Source organism: Mytilus galloprovincialis, chromosome 6 (assembly GCF_965363235.1).
Source record: "Mytilus galloprovincialis chromosome 6, xbMytGall1.hap1.1, whole genome shotgun sequence".
Taxonomy (NCBI): Eukaryota; Metazoa; Mollusca; class Bivalvia; order Mytilida; family Mytilidae; genus Mytilus; species Mytilus galloprovincialis.
In genome coordinates, this window is record NC_134843.1 from 30,298,738 (window position 1) to 30,315,062 (window position 16,325).

General features: G+C 31.3%; 1 protein-coding gene and 1 long non-coding RNA gene across 4 annotated transcripts; one reads left to right on the forward strand and one right to left on the reverse strand.

Moving 5' to 3' along the window:
• Window positions 1-484: 484 nt before the first annotated feature.
• Window positions 485-9,163, forward strand: LOC143079336 (uncharacterized). 3 transcript variants are annotated; one of them, XR_012979390.1, is made up of 9 exons: window positions 485-703; window positions 1,233-1,530; window positions 2,521-2,631; window positions 3,263-3,316; window positions 4,067-5,305; window positions 5,804-6,101; window positions 7,356-7,466; window positions 8,107-8,160; window positions 8,916-9,163. It is a non-coding gene; the product is annotated as an uncharacterized LOC143079336 (long non-coding RNA). The 3 variants fall into 3 exon arrangements; XR_012979391.1 differs by having other exon boundaries at window positions 5,804-6,028; XR_012979392.1 differs by lacking the exon at window positions 5,804-6,101 and having other exon boundaries at window positions 489-703.
• Window positions 9,164-10,688: 1,525 nt separating this feature from the next.
• LOC143079337 (uncharacterized) lies at window positions 10,689-15,047 on the reverse strand. The gene is made up of 5 exons (XM_076254592.1): window positions 14,941-15,047; window positions 13,693-14,650; window positions 13,023-13,109; window positions 11,677-11,802; window positions 10,689-10,893 (listed from the first exon to the last, which is right to left on the reverse strand). The coding sequence occupies exons 1-5, from the start codon at window positions 14,975-14,977 to the stop codon at window positions 10,764-10,766; spliced, it is 1,338 nt and encodes a 445-aa protein (XP_076110707.1). The 5' UTR covers window positions 14,978-15,047; the 3' UTR covers window positions 10,689-10,763.
• Window positions 15,048-16,325: the final 1,278 nt, after the last annotated feature.

Here is a 16,325-nt window from a genome sequence, read left to right on the forward strand (position 1 = left end):
TTGAAATACATAATATATCTAGTTCATTACAGGTTTAGCAGACAAAAAATAGCCGAAGATTTTATTCTGCTGATCGTGTGCGTTCTCCATGTTTTGAAAACATTTTGTGTTTCACAGTAAACCATAGCTATGTTAATATATTAAAGTATATGCGTGTGGTAAACGTTATCATATTGCTATATAAAAGTATGTTTTATAAAACTTAAAACTGACATTCAAGTAATTTGATTGGAGGATGAGTTGTAAATATGTGTTCAGATAATTATTACATTTATATATTAGCCTGAGAATAGAGAATAGTTTTCCGACCACGTTTTGGGGAGATTCGGTTGGCGATTGATACTTCATGCAATATTTTATGCATGATTTTATGCATGATTGATCACCAAAATAGACACAACTACCCACATTTTTTTACGTAGATTCAACATTTTATCCGGAAAAGTGCACACTTTTATTACAATAAACCGATATTTCGCTGTATGTTTGTTTATTTGTACTGTTAGATCATACATCATTATGGGCTAATCAAGCATTTGTTATGGTCCAAAAAACGATAATTACCTGACGTTTACCGTTATTTGAGTGATTATTGTTGACATTTTTCTGCACCTGCGGTATATAGTGCTTGTATTGCCAACAATGATGTCATAATACAATATTTACGGAAAGAAAATGGAACTTTCAGTATTCCTTGTGTCTGGTAAGATTTATTAAGTAAAAAATATAAGCCTTGTATCTTTAATAAGTTTTTATAAAGTATGTTCTTTCAAAAATCAAAAGGCGATGTTTTATTGAACAATAAATTATAATTGATTTTTAAATCTAAATGAGGGAAAGAACTATGAAGTAAAAAAATATGAGCTTGGCATCTTTGGTGAGTTTTCTTGATTCGATATTATTCTAAAGATTGGTTTTCACTCAATCGGACAACTTATGACTATTCAACAGTAGTATAAAGTAAAATCACAAAAATACTGAACTTAGAGGAAAATCAATTCGGAAAGTCCATAATCACATGGCAAAATCAAATAACAAAATGCATCAAAAACGAATGGACAAGAACTGTCATATTCCTGACTTGGTACAGGCAGTTTCAAATGTAGAAAATGGTGGATTAAACCTACTACTGTTGCCTTTATTTAAAATAAAAATGAGTAAAAGTCCACGAATTCGAATACAATAAAATGCTTAAAAGATAATTTTTGTTTATATATTCTTTTGACTTTTAGTTTTATCGTGCATCCTAACGAGTAAATGGGTTGATGCTGTTATTTTTCCATATAATCCTTACACGCTTCAAAGACAAAGTTTCGACAGTCCTGTAAATAGGCCTACCATAGGGAACACACAGATGAGACCACCAGTAAACACTGTCCAGGAAAAAGTCGTTTGTCCTTCATATAAAATCTATTATGAAGGAGATAAACTGGTATTGGTACTGCAGGCCGGAAAATGTGAGCTTATTGTAGAAAAATATGCAATTGAAGATTCAATCTCCATGGAAGGGAAGACACCAGAAAAAGAAAAGTAAGTGTTATTAGTAGGAAAATTTTTTAATAAACACCGTTTCACATTGTAATGTTTTGTGGATTGTATTTATGCTATAGGCTAAAATAAACGTGAGTTTAATCACCAAAAGTAAAGAGATTTTTATCATGCTAGTTTTACTGTAAACTGTTCTTAAGATTTTAGATTCCGTTATTCTTTTAAACAATTTAAAAATGATAAGTTAATATGGAAAATAATAAAATTGGCGTTATGTTGAATTTTGAAACAGTTTTATATAATACCAAAACATTTCATGATCAACGCAGTATTTTTTTTAATGTTACCGATGCATTTTATAACCAACACCGCATTTTTAATTAATGTGTTGTATTACATGAACACTGCAAACTTTTTTGAAACATTTTTGTGAATCTTTAAACTCACACCGCAAATCCTGTCTAAAAAACAGTTTTATATGATACAAATGCATTTTATTACCAACGCCGCAAAGTCTTTTCGCCACATTTTTTTATAGTATCAATTTATTTTATAACTTACATACAAAATCGTTTTGAGACACAGTTTTGTATGTTACCAATATATTTCATTACCAAAATCGCAATTTTTGCACCGTTTTATATGCTAAAAGTGCATTTTATTACCGACGCCGCAATTGTCTTTAACACCGTTTTATATGTTGCCAATGCATTTTATTACCAACATCAATCTTTTTGACACATCTTTTTTATGTAACCAATTCATTTTATTTATAACATCTTTTTGAGACACTGTTTTATATGTTACCAATGCATTCCATTACAATCACTGCAAAATATCTTTGAAACATTTTTGTTTATGTTACCTGTGCATTTTATTACTAACATCTCAAAATCTGCTTTACACAGTGTTTATATGTTACCAATGCATTTCATTACCAACACCGCAAAATATTTTATGGCACAGTGTCTGCATGTTACCAATGCATTTTATTACCAAAGTCTTAACATTTATTTTCCCCTAAATTTTCAGGACATACGTACCAGTGCTACATTTCAAAAATATACTACCTATCTGTCGTCAACTACCGTATGAATACAAAGGATTTCATGTTACTGTAAAAACCACCAAAAATTGTCAGTTGTAAGTACAAATATATGTTTGAGAATATGTCTTGTTTTATAGAAGATGGTAAAGTGTGACTGACCTTAAAATCACCAACTAAAGCTCATCAAAGATGCCAGAATAATGATTAATTACTGAAAGCACGCGTTTCAAGGAGCCGAATACGTATTTGAGAGTATTGCTGAGTTGAGCGAAAAGATTATTCATAATTTATTTTGACAAATATTATTGACAAGATATCATGGCAAGATATTAAGGGAGAAGCGGATACCCTCTGTGGCCCCCTCTTTGAATTCGTTTTTATTTGAGAAGCCCTTGATACTGAGTCCTCAGTCAACAGAGACATTTATCCAGTGGTAATATTTAACTTCGATTTAACGTGTTTCATGAATAATCACCAAAAGAGCAACAACATCACAAAAGAGAAGTTGAATAAATGATGAGATCAAACATTCAGGAAAACAGAACAGAATTACTTATTATCACGTTGCATGTTTCTTACATAAAGGGCAATTCCATATCTATATTTTCTTTCATTTTTAATTTTAAATCAATTCTATCTTATTGTTCATTATGATAAACATCAATCTGCTGCTACAAATTGCTACACAAAAAAGCTTGATTACAACATAACATTTATTTTTTATAGGACCTTTGCAGTGAAACATTTTAGAGAGATGAATCCGTTTTCTCCCCGACCGAAGTGAGTATCTTACTCTATTTACAGACCACAAAATGTCATGCTGCTACAGCATCGGCCATTCAAAGTCAGGAACAAAAAATTGCAAACAGGTCGATCTATTGCTTGACATATTGTATAATCAACTGTTTTTTTTAAGAATAAGTTTATTGTTAAAACCTTTTTATCAGCATCTCTTACATTTATTGATCTTTTTAAATCTCAATGTTGTTTATTTTGTCAACGCGTCTGGCGTATTATTAAAATTATAATCCTGGTACCTTTGATGACTTTTTTTTATCATTTTAAATTGTTTGCTGGGTGTTTTTTTTTTCTTTTTTTTTTTTTATCAAAAGTTGTATTTTGAAGTTTTTCAATCTAATTATGTGGTTTTTTTTAATCTCAGTGTGTATACATTTCGGAACATGACTAGAACGGCTTACTATACTCCATTAATGTTTCCGTAATATTTCCTACAGTAACACTTTAAAAAAGTAATAACATGCAATTCCTATACTGATAAAAGTTATTCCTCGATCCTAAATATGCACTTGTACAGAAAAAAATATTTTGTGGTCCTAAACTTGCAGAATACAGTAAACAAAATAATACAGAATCTAGTAAAAAAAAAACATACAGAATGCAGTCTAAAAAATTTTTTTTGGATCTTAAACTGCGGAATACAGTAAAAAATGTTTATTTTTAGTTGGGTCAAAGAGAACTTTAATACCCCTTAGTACATTAATGGGAAATTATGTCATTTTATACTTGCAGACTAATTTCACGACCAGTTGTTGTAAATACATAGCCCATGGCAGCATGACAGTCAGTAAAAGAAGAGAAAACAGATCAGGAAAATCCATCTTGCGTTTTTTTTTTAATTAACAAGTCTGTCATTAACGGTACTATACTCAGACGGTAAATGCTGAAATTTATAGTTTCCAGACATGTATATATATATAAATGGTCAGAAATTGCATATATATGCAGACGATATTTGAATTTCAATAAAATTATTTACAAAAAAAAGCAGTTACATTTTTTGCCATTAAAAAAGGAATATTCTCCTTACGACTTGTACTCCACACAATACTGGTTATACTATACCAACAATATATTGCGACCACCTTTTCCGTTCGTCAGTCCGTCTTTTTATACGTTTGTACGTCCCTTCATTCTACAAGTGTTTTGTTGATTGTAGTATGTCTTTGGCCGTTTTTGTGTTAATGGCAACCGCCTCGCCTCTGTTATCATATGGTCTTGGGTTTAAACACCAACCTGGTCAAACCAAAGATAGGTATTTGCTGCTTCTTCACTAAACATGGCATTATAAATAAGACCAAAGACTGGTCGAATCGGAAGTCATAAAATTGTATCCGGGTAGGCTGACATACGGCATGTCTTCCTGTGGACTATCAACTGGTGAACTCTGACTGAGCGTATCGGTCTAATGCAAAGCAGGGTTCATATTCATACAACATTAACAGGTTCTAATCGAAAGCTTATCCAATTAGGTTTAAAAATTGCCGAAAATCATATTCACATTTTACGAAATATAGAAAATATCTTCCATTTCTGCACGTCGGAGCCATTAAAAATATGCCTTTTTCATTAAGCGAAAAAAAGTAGACGATCTTTTTCAACTGCATTTTAAGTCAATTTGAGCCGCATGACCATATATATTTTTTGGTTGTAATGCAACACTGGCATTTCTAGTAACAGGAACTGCTACTCGTTTTTCCCTAGTTTGTGTAGTCTCGGAGAAAAAAATACGGAACACTAGTGGTACCCTATGGAAAATGCATTACGAATAATTGAGCTCTTGTAACCTTAACAGTAAACTATAGCTATGTTAATATATAAACGATAATTACCTGATGTTTACCGTTATTTGAGTGATTATTGTTGACATTTTTCTGCACCTGCGGTATATAGTTCTTGTATTGCCAACAATGATGTCATAATACAATATTTACGGAAAGAAAATGGAACTTTCAGTATTCCTTGTGTCTGGTAAGATTTATTAAGTAAAAAAAATATAAGCCTTGTATCTTTAATGAGTTTTTATAAAGTATGTTCTTTCAAAAATCAAAAGGCGATGTTTTATTGAACAATATATTATAATTGATTTTTAAATCTAAATGAGGGAAAGAACTATGAAGAAAAAAAAATATGAGCTTGGCATCTTTGGTGAGTTTTTTTTATTTGTTCTTATAAAAATTAAGAGGACATTTTTTCTAAAACAATAAATTGTAATTTATTTTAAATCTTGTTTAGGGAAAATGCAATGGTTGAAAGTATATGCGAAGCAATTCTTACTTCTTTATCGATTTCTTGATTCGATATTATTCTAAAGATTGGTTTTCACTCAATCGGACAACTTATGACTATTCAACAGCAGTATACTACTGTTGCCTTTATTTAAAATAAAAATGAGTAAAAGTCCACGAATTCGAATACAATAAAAGGCTTAAAAGATAATTTTTGTTTATATATTCATTTGACTTTTAGTTTTATCGTGCATCCTAACGAGTAAATGGGTTGATGCTGTTATTTTTCCATATAATCCTTACACACTTCAAAGACAAAGTTTCGACAGTCCTGTAAATAGGCCCACCATAGGGAACACACAGATAAGACCACCAGTAAACACTGTCCAGGAAAAAGTCGTTTGTCCTTCATATAAAATCTATTACGAAGAAGATAAACTGGTATTGGTACTGCAGGCCGGAAAATGTGAGCTTATTGTAGAAAAATATGCAATTGAAGATTCAATCTCCATGGTAGGGAAGACACCAGAAAAAGAAAAGTAAATGTTATTAGTACGACATTTTTTTAATAAACACCGTTTCACATTGTAATGTTTTGTGGATTGTATTTATGCTATAGGCTAAAATAAACTAGAGTTAAATCACCAAAAGTAAAGAGATTTTTATCATGCTAGTTTTACTGTAAACTGTTCTTAAGATTTTAGATTCCGTTATTCTTTTAAACAATTTAAAAATGATAAGTTAATATGGAAAATAATAAAATTGGCGTTATGTTGAATTTTGAAACAGTTTTATATAATACCAAACCATTTCATGATCAACGCAGTATTTTTTTAATGTTACCGATGCATTTTATAACCAACACCGCACATTCTTTTTGAAACAGTTTTTTTTTAATTAATGTGTTGTATAACATGAACACTGCAAACTTTTTTTAAACATTTATTTTTACCAGTGAATTTTTAAACTAACACCGCAAATCCTGTCTAAAAACAGTTTTATCTGATACAAATGCATTTTATTACCAACGCCGCAAAGTCTTTTCGCCACATTTTTTTATTGTATCAATTTATTTTATAACTTACATAAAAAATCGTTTTGAGACACAGTTTTGTATGTTACCAATATATTTCATTACCAACACCGAAAAATATTTTATGTCACAGTCAGTGTCTGCATGTTACCAATGCATTTTAAACACTGCAAAATATTTTTGGAACATTTTTTTTATGTTTATGTTACCAATGCATTTTATTACCAACGACGCACAATATTTCCGACATATTTTTTTTATGTAACCAACTTATTTTATTACTAACATGCAAAATCTTTCCGACATATTTTTTTATGTAACAAACTCATTTTATTACTAACATGCAAAATCTTTTTGAGACACATTTTTGTATGTTACCAATATATTTCATAACGGAAATCGCAATTTTTGCACCGTTTTATATGCTAAAAGTGCATTTTATTACCAACATCAATCTTTTTGACACATCTTTTTTATGTAACCAATTCATTTTATTTATAACATCTTTTTGAGACACTGTTTTATATGTTACCAATGCATTCCATTACAATCACTGCAAAATATTTTTGAAACAATTTTGTTTATGTTACCTGTGCATTTTATTACTAACATCTCAAAATCTGCTTTACACAGTGTTTATATGTTACCAATGCATTTCATTACCAACACCGCAAAAATATTTTATGGCACAGTGTCTGCATGTTACCAATGCATTTTATTACCAAAGCCTTAACATTTATTTTTTTCCCAAAATTTTCAGGACATACGTACCAGTGCTACATTTCAAAAATATACTACCTATCTGTCGTCAACTACCGTATGAATACAAAGGATTTCATGTTACTGTAAAAACCACCAAAAATTGTCAGTTGTAAGTACAAATATATGTTTGAGAATATGTCTTGTTTTATAGAATATGGTAAAGTGTGACTGACCTTAAAATCACCAACTACAGCTCATCAAAGATTCCAGAATAATGATTAATTACTGAAAGCACGCGTTTCAAGGAGCCGAATACGGATTTGAGAGTATTGCTGAGTTGAGCGAAAAGATTATTCATAATTTATTTTGACAAATATTATTGACAAGATATCATGGCAAGATATTAAGGGAGAAGCGGATACCCTCTGTGGCCCCCTCTTTAAATTCGTTTTTATTTGAGAAGCCCTTGATACTGGGTCCTCAGTCAACAGAGACATTTATCCAGTGGTAATATTTTAAAAAAACTTCGATTTAACGTGTTTCATGAATAATCACCAAAAGAGCAACAACATCACAAAAGAGAAGTTGAATAAATGATGAGATCAAACATTCAGGAAAACAGAATCGCATAATTACTTATTATCACGTTGCATGTTTCTTACATAAAGGGCAATTCCATATCTATATTTTCTTTAATTTTTAATTTTAAATCAATTCTATCTTATTGTTAATTATGATAAACATCAATCTGCTGCTACAAATTGCTACACAAAAAAGCTTGATTACAACATAACATTTATTTTTTATAGGACCTTTGCAGTGAAACATTTTAGAGAGATGAATCCGTTTTCTCCCCGACCGAAGTGAGTATCTTACTCTATTTACCGACCACAAAATGTCATGCTGCTACAGCATCGGTCATTCAAAGTCAGGAACAAACAAACAAAAAAGTATCATCTTTTTTTTTTTTTGCAAACAGGTCGATCTATTGCTTGACATATTGTATAATCAACTGTTTTTTTAAGAATAAGTTTATTGTTAAAACCTTTTTATCAGCATCTCTTATATTTATTGATCTTTTTAAATCTCAATGTTGTTTATTTTGTCAACGCGTCTGGCGTATTAAATTATTATCCTGGTACCTTGGATAACTTTTTTTTATCATTTTAAATTGTTTTGGGGTGGTTTTTTTATCAAAAGTTGTATTTTGAAGTTTTTCAATCTAATTATGTGGGGTTTTTTAATCTCAGTGTGTATACATTTCGGAACATGACTAGGACGGCTTACTATACTCCATTAATGTTTCCGTAATATCTCTTACAGTAACACTTTAAAAAAGTAATAACATGCAAATCCTATACTGATAAAAGTTATTCCTGGATCCTAAATATACATTTATACAGAAACAAATTAATTAGTTGTCCTAAACTTGCAGAGTACAGTAAACAAATAAATACAGGATCAAGTAAAAACAAAACATACAGAATGCAGTCTAAAATTATTTTTGGGATCTTAAACTGCAGAATACAGTAAAAAATGTTTATTTTTAGTTGTGTCAAAGAGAACTTTAATGCCCCTTAGTACATTAATAGGACATTATGTCATTTTATACTTGCAGACTGATTTCACGACCAGTTGTTGTAAATAAATAGCCCATGGCAGCATGACAGTCAGTAAAAGAAGAGAAAACAGATCAGGAAAATCCATCTTGCGTTTTTTTTTTAATTAACAAGTCTGTCATTAACGGTACTATACTCAGACGGTAAATGCTGAAATTTATAGTTTCCAGACATGTATATATATATATAAACAAGTACACACCCGTGATATCGCGGGTCCGTGACTGAATTAAAGTATATAACTATGCCTAAGCCTTATTTTAGTAATTGGTATTGTCATCTGATAAGTCATGTCAATTATAAGATACACAGTTTTCTCTGCTTTCAAATCTTTCTGTTTGAACCCGTCGACCTGGAACTTATCAGTTATTGGAAATATTAATTATTTGGAAAACAAAAGGTCCTGGCTATCCAGGAATGGAGTATTTTTTAATCAACAGCATTGTCCTATATTAGTTATCTTAGAAAGTCTTGCTGATTTCTGAATAAAACTACAATAGGGAACAATTTGACAATGATTGAATTTAGTAGTGTCAGTCCTTTGATTATGACCCGTGTATATAGCAAAATCCTAAATACACAGTTTGGTGGTGCGCCTGTCAAATGCGGAACGTACAGATAAGGTAATAGCTGAATATACTATTTGTATCGGTATCGGTATCGGATTCGACCCGGAACTTGTTAATTATGCTGAAAACAAAAGGGTCTGGAGTGGTGTAATGTTTAATCTACACCATTGTCCTATATTAGTTATATAGAGAGTTGAATTCTTTGATTTGTCGTTTTTACCCGATGACGGCTGACAAATTGGACCTCGTAATTTTAGTATTATAGATGGTCAGAAATTGCATATTTATGCAGACGATATTTGAATTTCAATAAAATTATTTACAAAAAAAAAAACAGCTACATTTTTTGCCATTAAAAAAGAAATATTCTCCTTACGACTTGTACTCCACACAATACTGGTTATACTATACCAACAATATACTGCGACCACCTTGTCCGTTCGTCCGTCCGTCTTTTTATACGTTTGTACGTCCCTTCATTCTACAAGTGTTTTGTTGATTGTAGTATGTCTTTCGCCGGTTTTTGCTTATGGCAACCGCCTCGCCTCTGTGATTATATGGTCTTGGGTTTAAACACCAACCTGGTCAAACCAAAGATAGGTATTTACTGCTTCTTCACTAAACATGGCATTATAAATAAGACCAAAGATTGGTCGAATCGGAAGTCATAAAATTGTATCCGGGTAGGCTGACATACGCATGTCTTCCTGTGGACTATCAACAGGTGAAATCTGACTGAGCGTATCGGTCTAATGCAAAGCAGGGTTCATATTCATACAACATTAACAGGTTCTAATCCTGAATAGGCATTTGATTTGCTGCACGATGTTTGAAATCCATCTACCCTGATAATCCTCATTGTTTTCTGCCATGGCGTTGTCAGTTTGTCTTCGACTTATAGTTTGAATATACCATTTGTTTTTACTGCATACTTTGTTAGGATCTTTCCCTTAAAGTTGTCTCTTGTTTGTTCAACTTTCTTTTTTTCACTTTGTTTTTTCAATTATACAAAGTTTTACAAGTTTGATTACTCATTGTTGGACTTTAACCTAATAACCAATCAATCATTACTTGGCGGGCAAAATTTCCTTAAAACACTAGGCAATGGCGTATTACTTTAATTATTGATAGTACAATTACCAGATAGTGGGTGGGGAAAATGTACAGACTCTCTCTGAGAAACATGAAAAAAGCAAATCGAACTATACTAAAATATTTAATAAATTAATTGATTGAAATAATGAATGGATTTCAATAGAATTGAGCGAAACACACAGTTTAGTCATCAGAATCACTTTCTGAAGAACGTCGAGGCCATCTTGGCAGTTTTCTCATTGGCGGACTCCATGCTGGTCTTGTGTTCGACATGATGTGCCGAAGATCCGGCAGTGTAGGTATTCCAATTACCCTGAAGTAAACATATCTATCGTTACTTAACATTATTATGCATTTGTCCTATACATGTCATATCATTTACCTTCAGTTGACTGCTTCTAAAGAAACAGGAGATAGCTAAACCATAGAGTAATTCTAAGGTTTTTTATCAATTGAATAACACAGTTACCATCCTAAGTGTGGACATTCTGTTAATTGCCAATTTATTTATACCCCTTTCAAATGTATTTCTTCATGTTTTATGCCTCAAATAGCAAGTAGGGGGATGAAATTCCACTATAAAAAATTTAGGTCATGACTTTTAAAGTAAAGTAGTGATTTGGTCCAGCTAAAAAAGGTTAAAAATTAGGAAGCTGTCAAAAGATTTCCAGACCCCTTAACATAAAATTGTCCATATTTTTAGTTAGAGCCGATAAAATTTTGAAATAATGTGTCCCAAAAGTAGCACAACACACTGTAAAAAATGATTGAGAAAGCGCAGGTGGGATTTTTTTTTTAATTTTATTATTTTAAACAGTACCTACACGACCTTAATTGTTTATAGCTATAATAGTTTAATTTTCTTTGAAATGGAAAACGTATCGTGTACCGGTGGATTTAATTTAACAAAAAATAAAACCACAAAACAACGCACAAAATCTTTATTGTTTTGTACTTTGTACTTTTGTTTAAGCTTTTATTGTTATACATTTGTATGTTTGACCTTTTGGGTCTTGTACCTGTTACGTAATATTCAGTGTTTGACCTTTAATTAATCACTCTTTGTCTTATGATGAATTGCTCAGTATATACTTACATTTGACAACGTCCTAACACCGTATCCACTACAAAGAATGAACCCATCTTTCTTGTATGGTGGTGACAATGATGATCTTTTTGTGCCAGTGCTGTCTGTCTGAAGGTGACTTCAGGATTGTACTTTCTGTTCAAATTAAATTGAAACATTAGTCAAAAACTGCAACAAAGTTGTATGAATGAATGCTAAGTATTGAGAACCCATACCTAAATAGTTGATAAAAAATATTGAACCCGAAGTAAGAATTAGCGTGCATAAATTTTTGTGTTTGTTCAGACTGATCGAAAGCAAACAATTTGAGGATGCTTTTCCATTTATACATAGTGTCATCCAGGTTCGATATCATGATCAATGTTTTATACATATAGATCAAAATGATTATTGCTCAATCGAAACAGGAATGTGGTTTTCAAATTAAGCTGTATAAAATTAACAATCCTTGTATTCAACTACATTTATTGGTACATGTATGTGTGTAAAATGTGCCATAAATAAGCAATATTTTGTTGTATAAATATTTTATTTTTATATGGCTTATAAGACGAAAATTATTCAAAAGAACTTCTAATCGATTGCAGTACCATTTGCATTTATTTGTGTTAGCAGACGATACTTATCCGTTCGTCAAAAATAATCCGTTTGTTTTCTGCTTTGAATTGTTTCACATTTCGTTATTCAGATATTTTACAACCATTTTTTACAGCCAACTCTATTCTATATGTTTTGCTCATTGTTATAGGCTGTAGGTCTATAATTGCTTATATACCAGTCCTTGTGTCATTGGATAATACATTGTCTTATTGATAATTATTTACTGAGTCTTCCTATCTTGACATGTATTGTCCCGACAGTTGCGATTTGGGATATAGTGAGTTGATGTTATTTTCATGTCACTATATATATATAGATGGACTTTTGTTCTACTTTGGAACCTTCATATTTTCTAATACAATATTCCCATGGTCTGACAGTTAAAAGTAAAGGTAGAAGTGTACACGGGGGAACAACCCTCTTTAATAAAAACCCACTATATTGTCTTTTCAATGTTATGAAAACTATGATTTAGAAAATAAATCAGTTTTAATAAATAGGTTGGTATACAGTTACCATTGCCAGAGACGTCAAACATATTTAAAAAAAAAAAAAAGAAGCAATATTTACCACAAAATTGAAGAAAAAAACATAAACCTCCCCATCCCAACTGGTCAAAAACTAACAACCGACTAAAGGCATTTTTCAAAGGAAGGGGAATATGATACAATGTACTTAACAACTACATGAGTATATGAAAGAGACCGTTACTGGAAGGAATATTCATTTACATTCAACATTTCTCTAGAACTTACCTGGTTAATAGTTGATAAACTGGAGAATGTCTTCCGGGAGCCCATGGGTTGCTCTGCTTTTCTTCAACAGGTTTCTGATTAACTATCCTGTAGGCATTATTGAAAATAATTAAACATAATGTAATGATTAAATGAATTAGCAAAGAAGAAAGGAAAAGTGTATGATTGGGGCAATGCTTTCAACCTAAAACGATTTATTTGCATGTATAACTTGCGCTTCCTGTATGAATCTAAGAAAGCCTTTCAAGTTTATGCCCGTGTTTCATTTGATTACTTTTGAAGGTTTGTCTACAGCGCTTAACGTTAGGTTTGTTAATTTCATAGTGTTTTTGGTCCCTAGTAAATTATCCCAAATTGTCTCATTGGTAATTATACCACTTCTTCTTTTTCGTATTTATTAAAAAGCAAATGAGACATCGCAGCTAAAGTCATACATTTTTATGATTTTGTTGCAAACAATATATCTACATGGAGACATGTTTTTTATTACACAAAAGTCGTCTTTTCACATTCATAGAACGTAATGGATGTATCTATTACAAAATTTGATGCATTTTAGGAATCAAAATAATGTATCAAAATGTCCTAAATTTGAATAATGGATAAGCAATTAAATCTCAAATAATTTATCATACACCAGTGTTTTTAAACTATATAATGCATTACTTACATTTCACATTTTCCATCATCTAATGTTACAACGAACGATCCTTTCTCGTATCGTGAATTAAACTCCGGACAGGGTTTCATATTTTGATGTGCACTCAATACGGGTTGTGGCGTATGTTCTATTACAAGCTCTGTATTTATCATTTCCTTACCACCCGTTAACATTAAATTGTTATCTGTATATAGAATAGGTTCTGGCGTGATTTCTGGTGCTGGTTCTGTATTTGCCATTTTCTTACCGCCCGTCAACATTAAATTGTTATCTATATATATAATTGGTTTTGGCGTAAGTTCAGGTGCAAGCTCTGTATTTGTCGCTTCCTTACCACCCGTTAACATTAAATTGTTGTCTATATATAGAATAGGTTTTGGCGTAGGTTCTGGTGCAAGCTCTGTATTTGTCACATCCTTACCACCCGTTAACATTAAATTGTTATCTATATATTTAATTGGTTTTGGCGTAGGTTCTGTCGCAAGCTCTGTATTTGTCGCTTCTTTATCACCCGTTAACATTAAATTGTTGTCTATATATAGAATAGGTTTTGGCGTAGGCTCTGGTGCAAGCTCTGTATTTGTCGCATCCTTACCACCCGTTAACATTAAATTGTCATCTATAATGAGAATAGGTTTTGGCGTAGTTTCTGGTGACAGTTCTCTCTCCTCTGTATGTGGAGTTTTAATCAGTAAATGATCATCTTTTATAAGAATGGGAATCGGTATATTTTTGTTCGTTGGAAATTGGCTCAAGATACCATTTCCATTGGTTGGTACTGGTTCTATTAATACACCGCTGTTTAACATAGGTCCAAATGTAGTAGCATCAGATGGGGATCCTAATGATTCTCCAACGATTGGCTTTACGGCGGCTGGTTTCAATTGCACTAAATTATTTCCGACAGAAGAAAGAACAGATGCGACATCGGATATCCCTGTAGCAGCACATTGAATGTGCCATACATCTGTTGAAATACAAACAAATTATTATTTTGTGTGATGTTTGTGCTATTTGTACTTCCTCTTGCAAATATAATAGTTTAATGCAACCTGTTATCTAAATGTACAAATGTACACGTATATCAAAATGAACATCTTAATTTCTTAGTCTGGCAATTACTCTTACTTTTACTCGAATTCCTTATCAATTAAATATTTAAAAGCACAACACTAAATAAAAAAAATTTTCATCAACATATTAATACAAAAAAAATTATAAAAATGATTTTGTTTTATTTTATCGAAAATTACTTACATGAAATTAAAACAATAAATAAAACTGATATCTTCATTATGCTGTGTGTTATTTCTTATACTTCTACTGTTTAACTTTTAAGTTTATATATATATGATCCCGATATGGTGATTATTAATTATAATATTGAATCAGCGTCATAGCGGGAAGTAAATATTCCTACCTAGTTAGTCGGCGGACACGTCTTGTCATATTTTGATTGATGGGAAACATCGGGACAAATGTGTATTGCGCACTTCGAGAACTGTGGTGTTTATCATACAATAAGAATGACCAAACACTGAAAAATCTAGTGTAACTTTTTATTCAAAATTAATTGTTTACATTTACATAACCGATATGTTTTAGTGGGATGAAATATCGCTTTTCTTTCTACATTAATGTGAATGGGCTAATGTACATGGTCTGTGTTACAGTCTAAAATTATGCAAATTTAATAAAAAAAAAAAAAATACTTAAAAAAGCAATGTACTAGCTCTGCTATTGCATCAGTTTCATTTAACAAGTGTATTAGACTTCAATTAAAGGAATTGAGTTAGAAAAAGATGGATGTGACCCTATTTCGATGCGATATTTGCGTCATAAAAAATACCAAAATAAAACGTAAAAGCAAGAATTTATAACTAATGTAAAAACGTCCTTGTAAATGAGACAATGCGTGACGGTAATTACCGACGAAAATATATAAACAATGACAAATAATAGGATGACATATTTTGATTTGTTTGAGGGATGATTGAAAAAGAAATTTGATTTTAATAGCAAATATATAAGTGGGGTTATTTACGATGTTTTTTCTCCCTATTTGTGTAAACTACAGACACTAATGAAGACCATCCTGTTATGATTGAAACGGTGGTGAAAAAACTGTTTTATGAATTGACCATACAAGCCTTTCTCTATTTTGACTATTTCACTATAAACATTGATGACCATCCTAATATGATTGAAACGTCGGTGAAAAACTGTTTTAGAAATTGACCATAATAACCTTTCTAGTTATTTTACAGTAACACAAGAATACGTCAGCGAAACGGATACAAAATCTTGAACTTGATTTTAGGTCCACAAATGTTTAATGGACATTACATAAGATGAACTCCACTTTATACAAATTTGAATTTTTAAAAAATTTCAGTCAAAATCAAGGTTGCTATGTAAAGAATACTGGAGAAGAGGTTTAACAATGTTTAATTTGAGAAATTTTATACAAGAGCTAAAATTGACTTGAGTTATAAGATTATTTTACAATTAAGTTCAAAGTGGATAGAATTATTTACTTCTACACAAAATATAAATTTAACAGAGTTTGCTTATTTTGGAACAACAACAAAAAATAGATAACCAATTTTCAAAAGAAGTTTTTTTTTTCTGGCTGGAAAAAT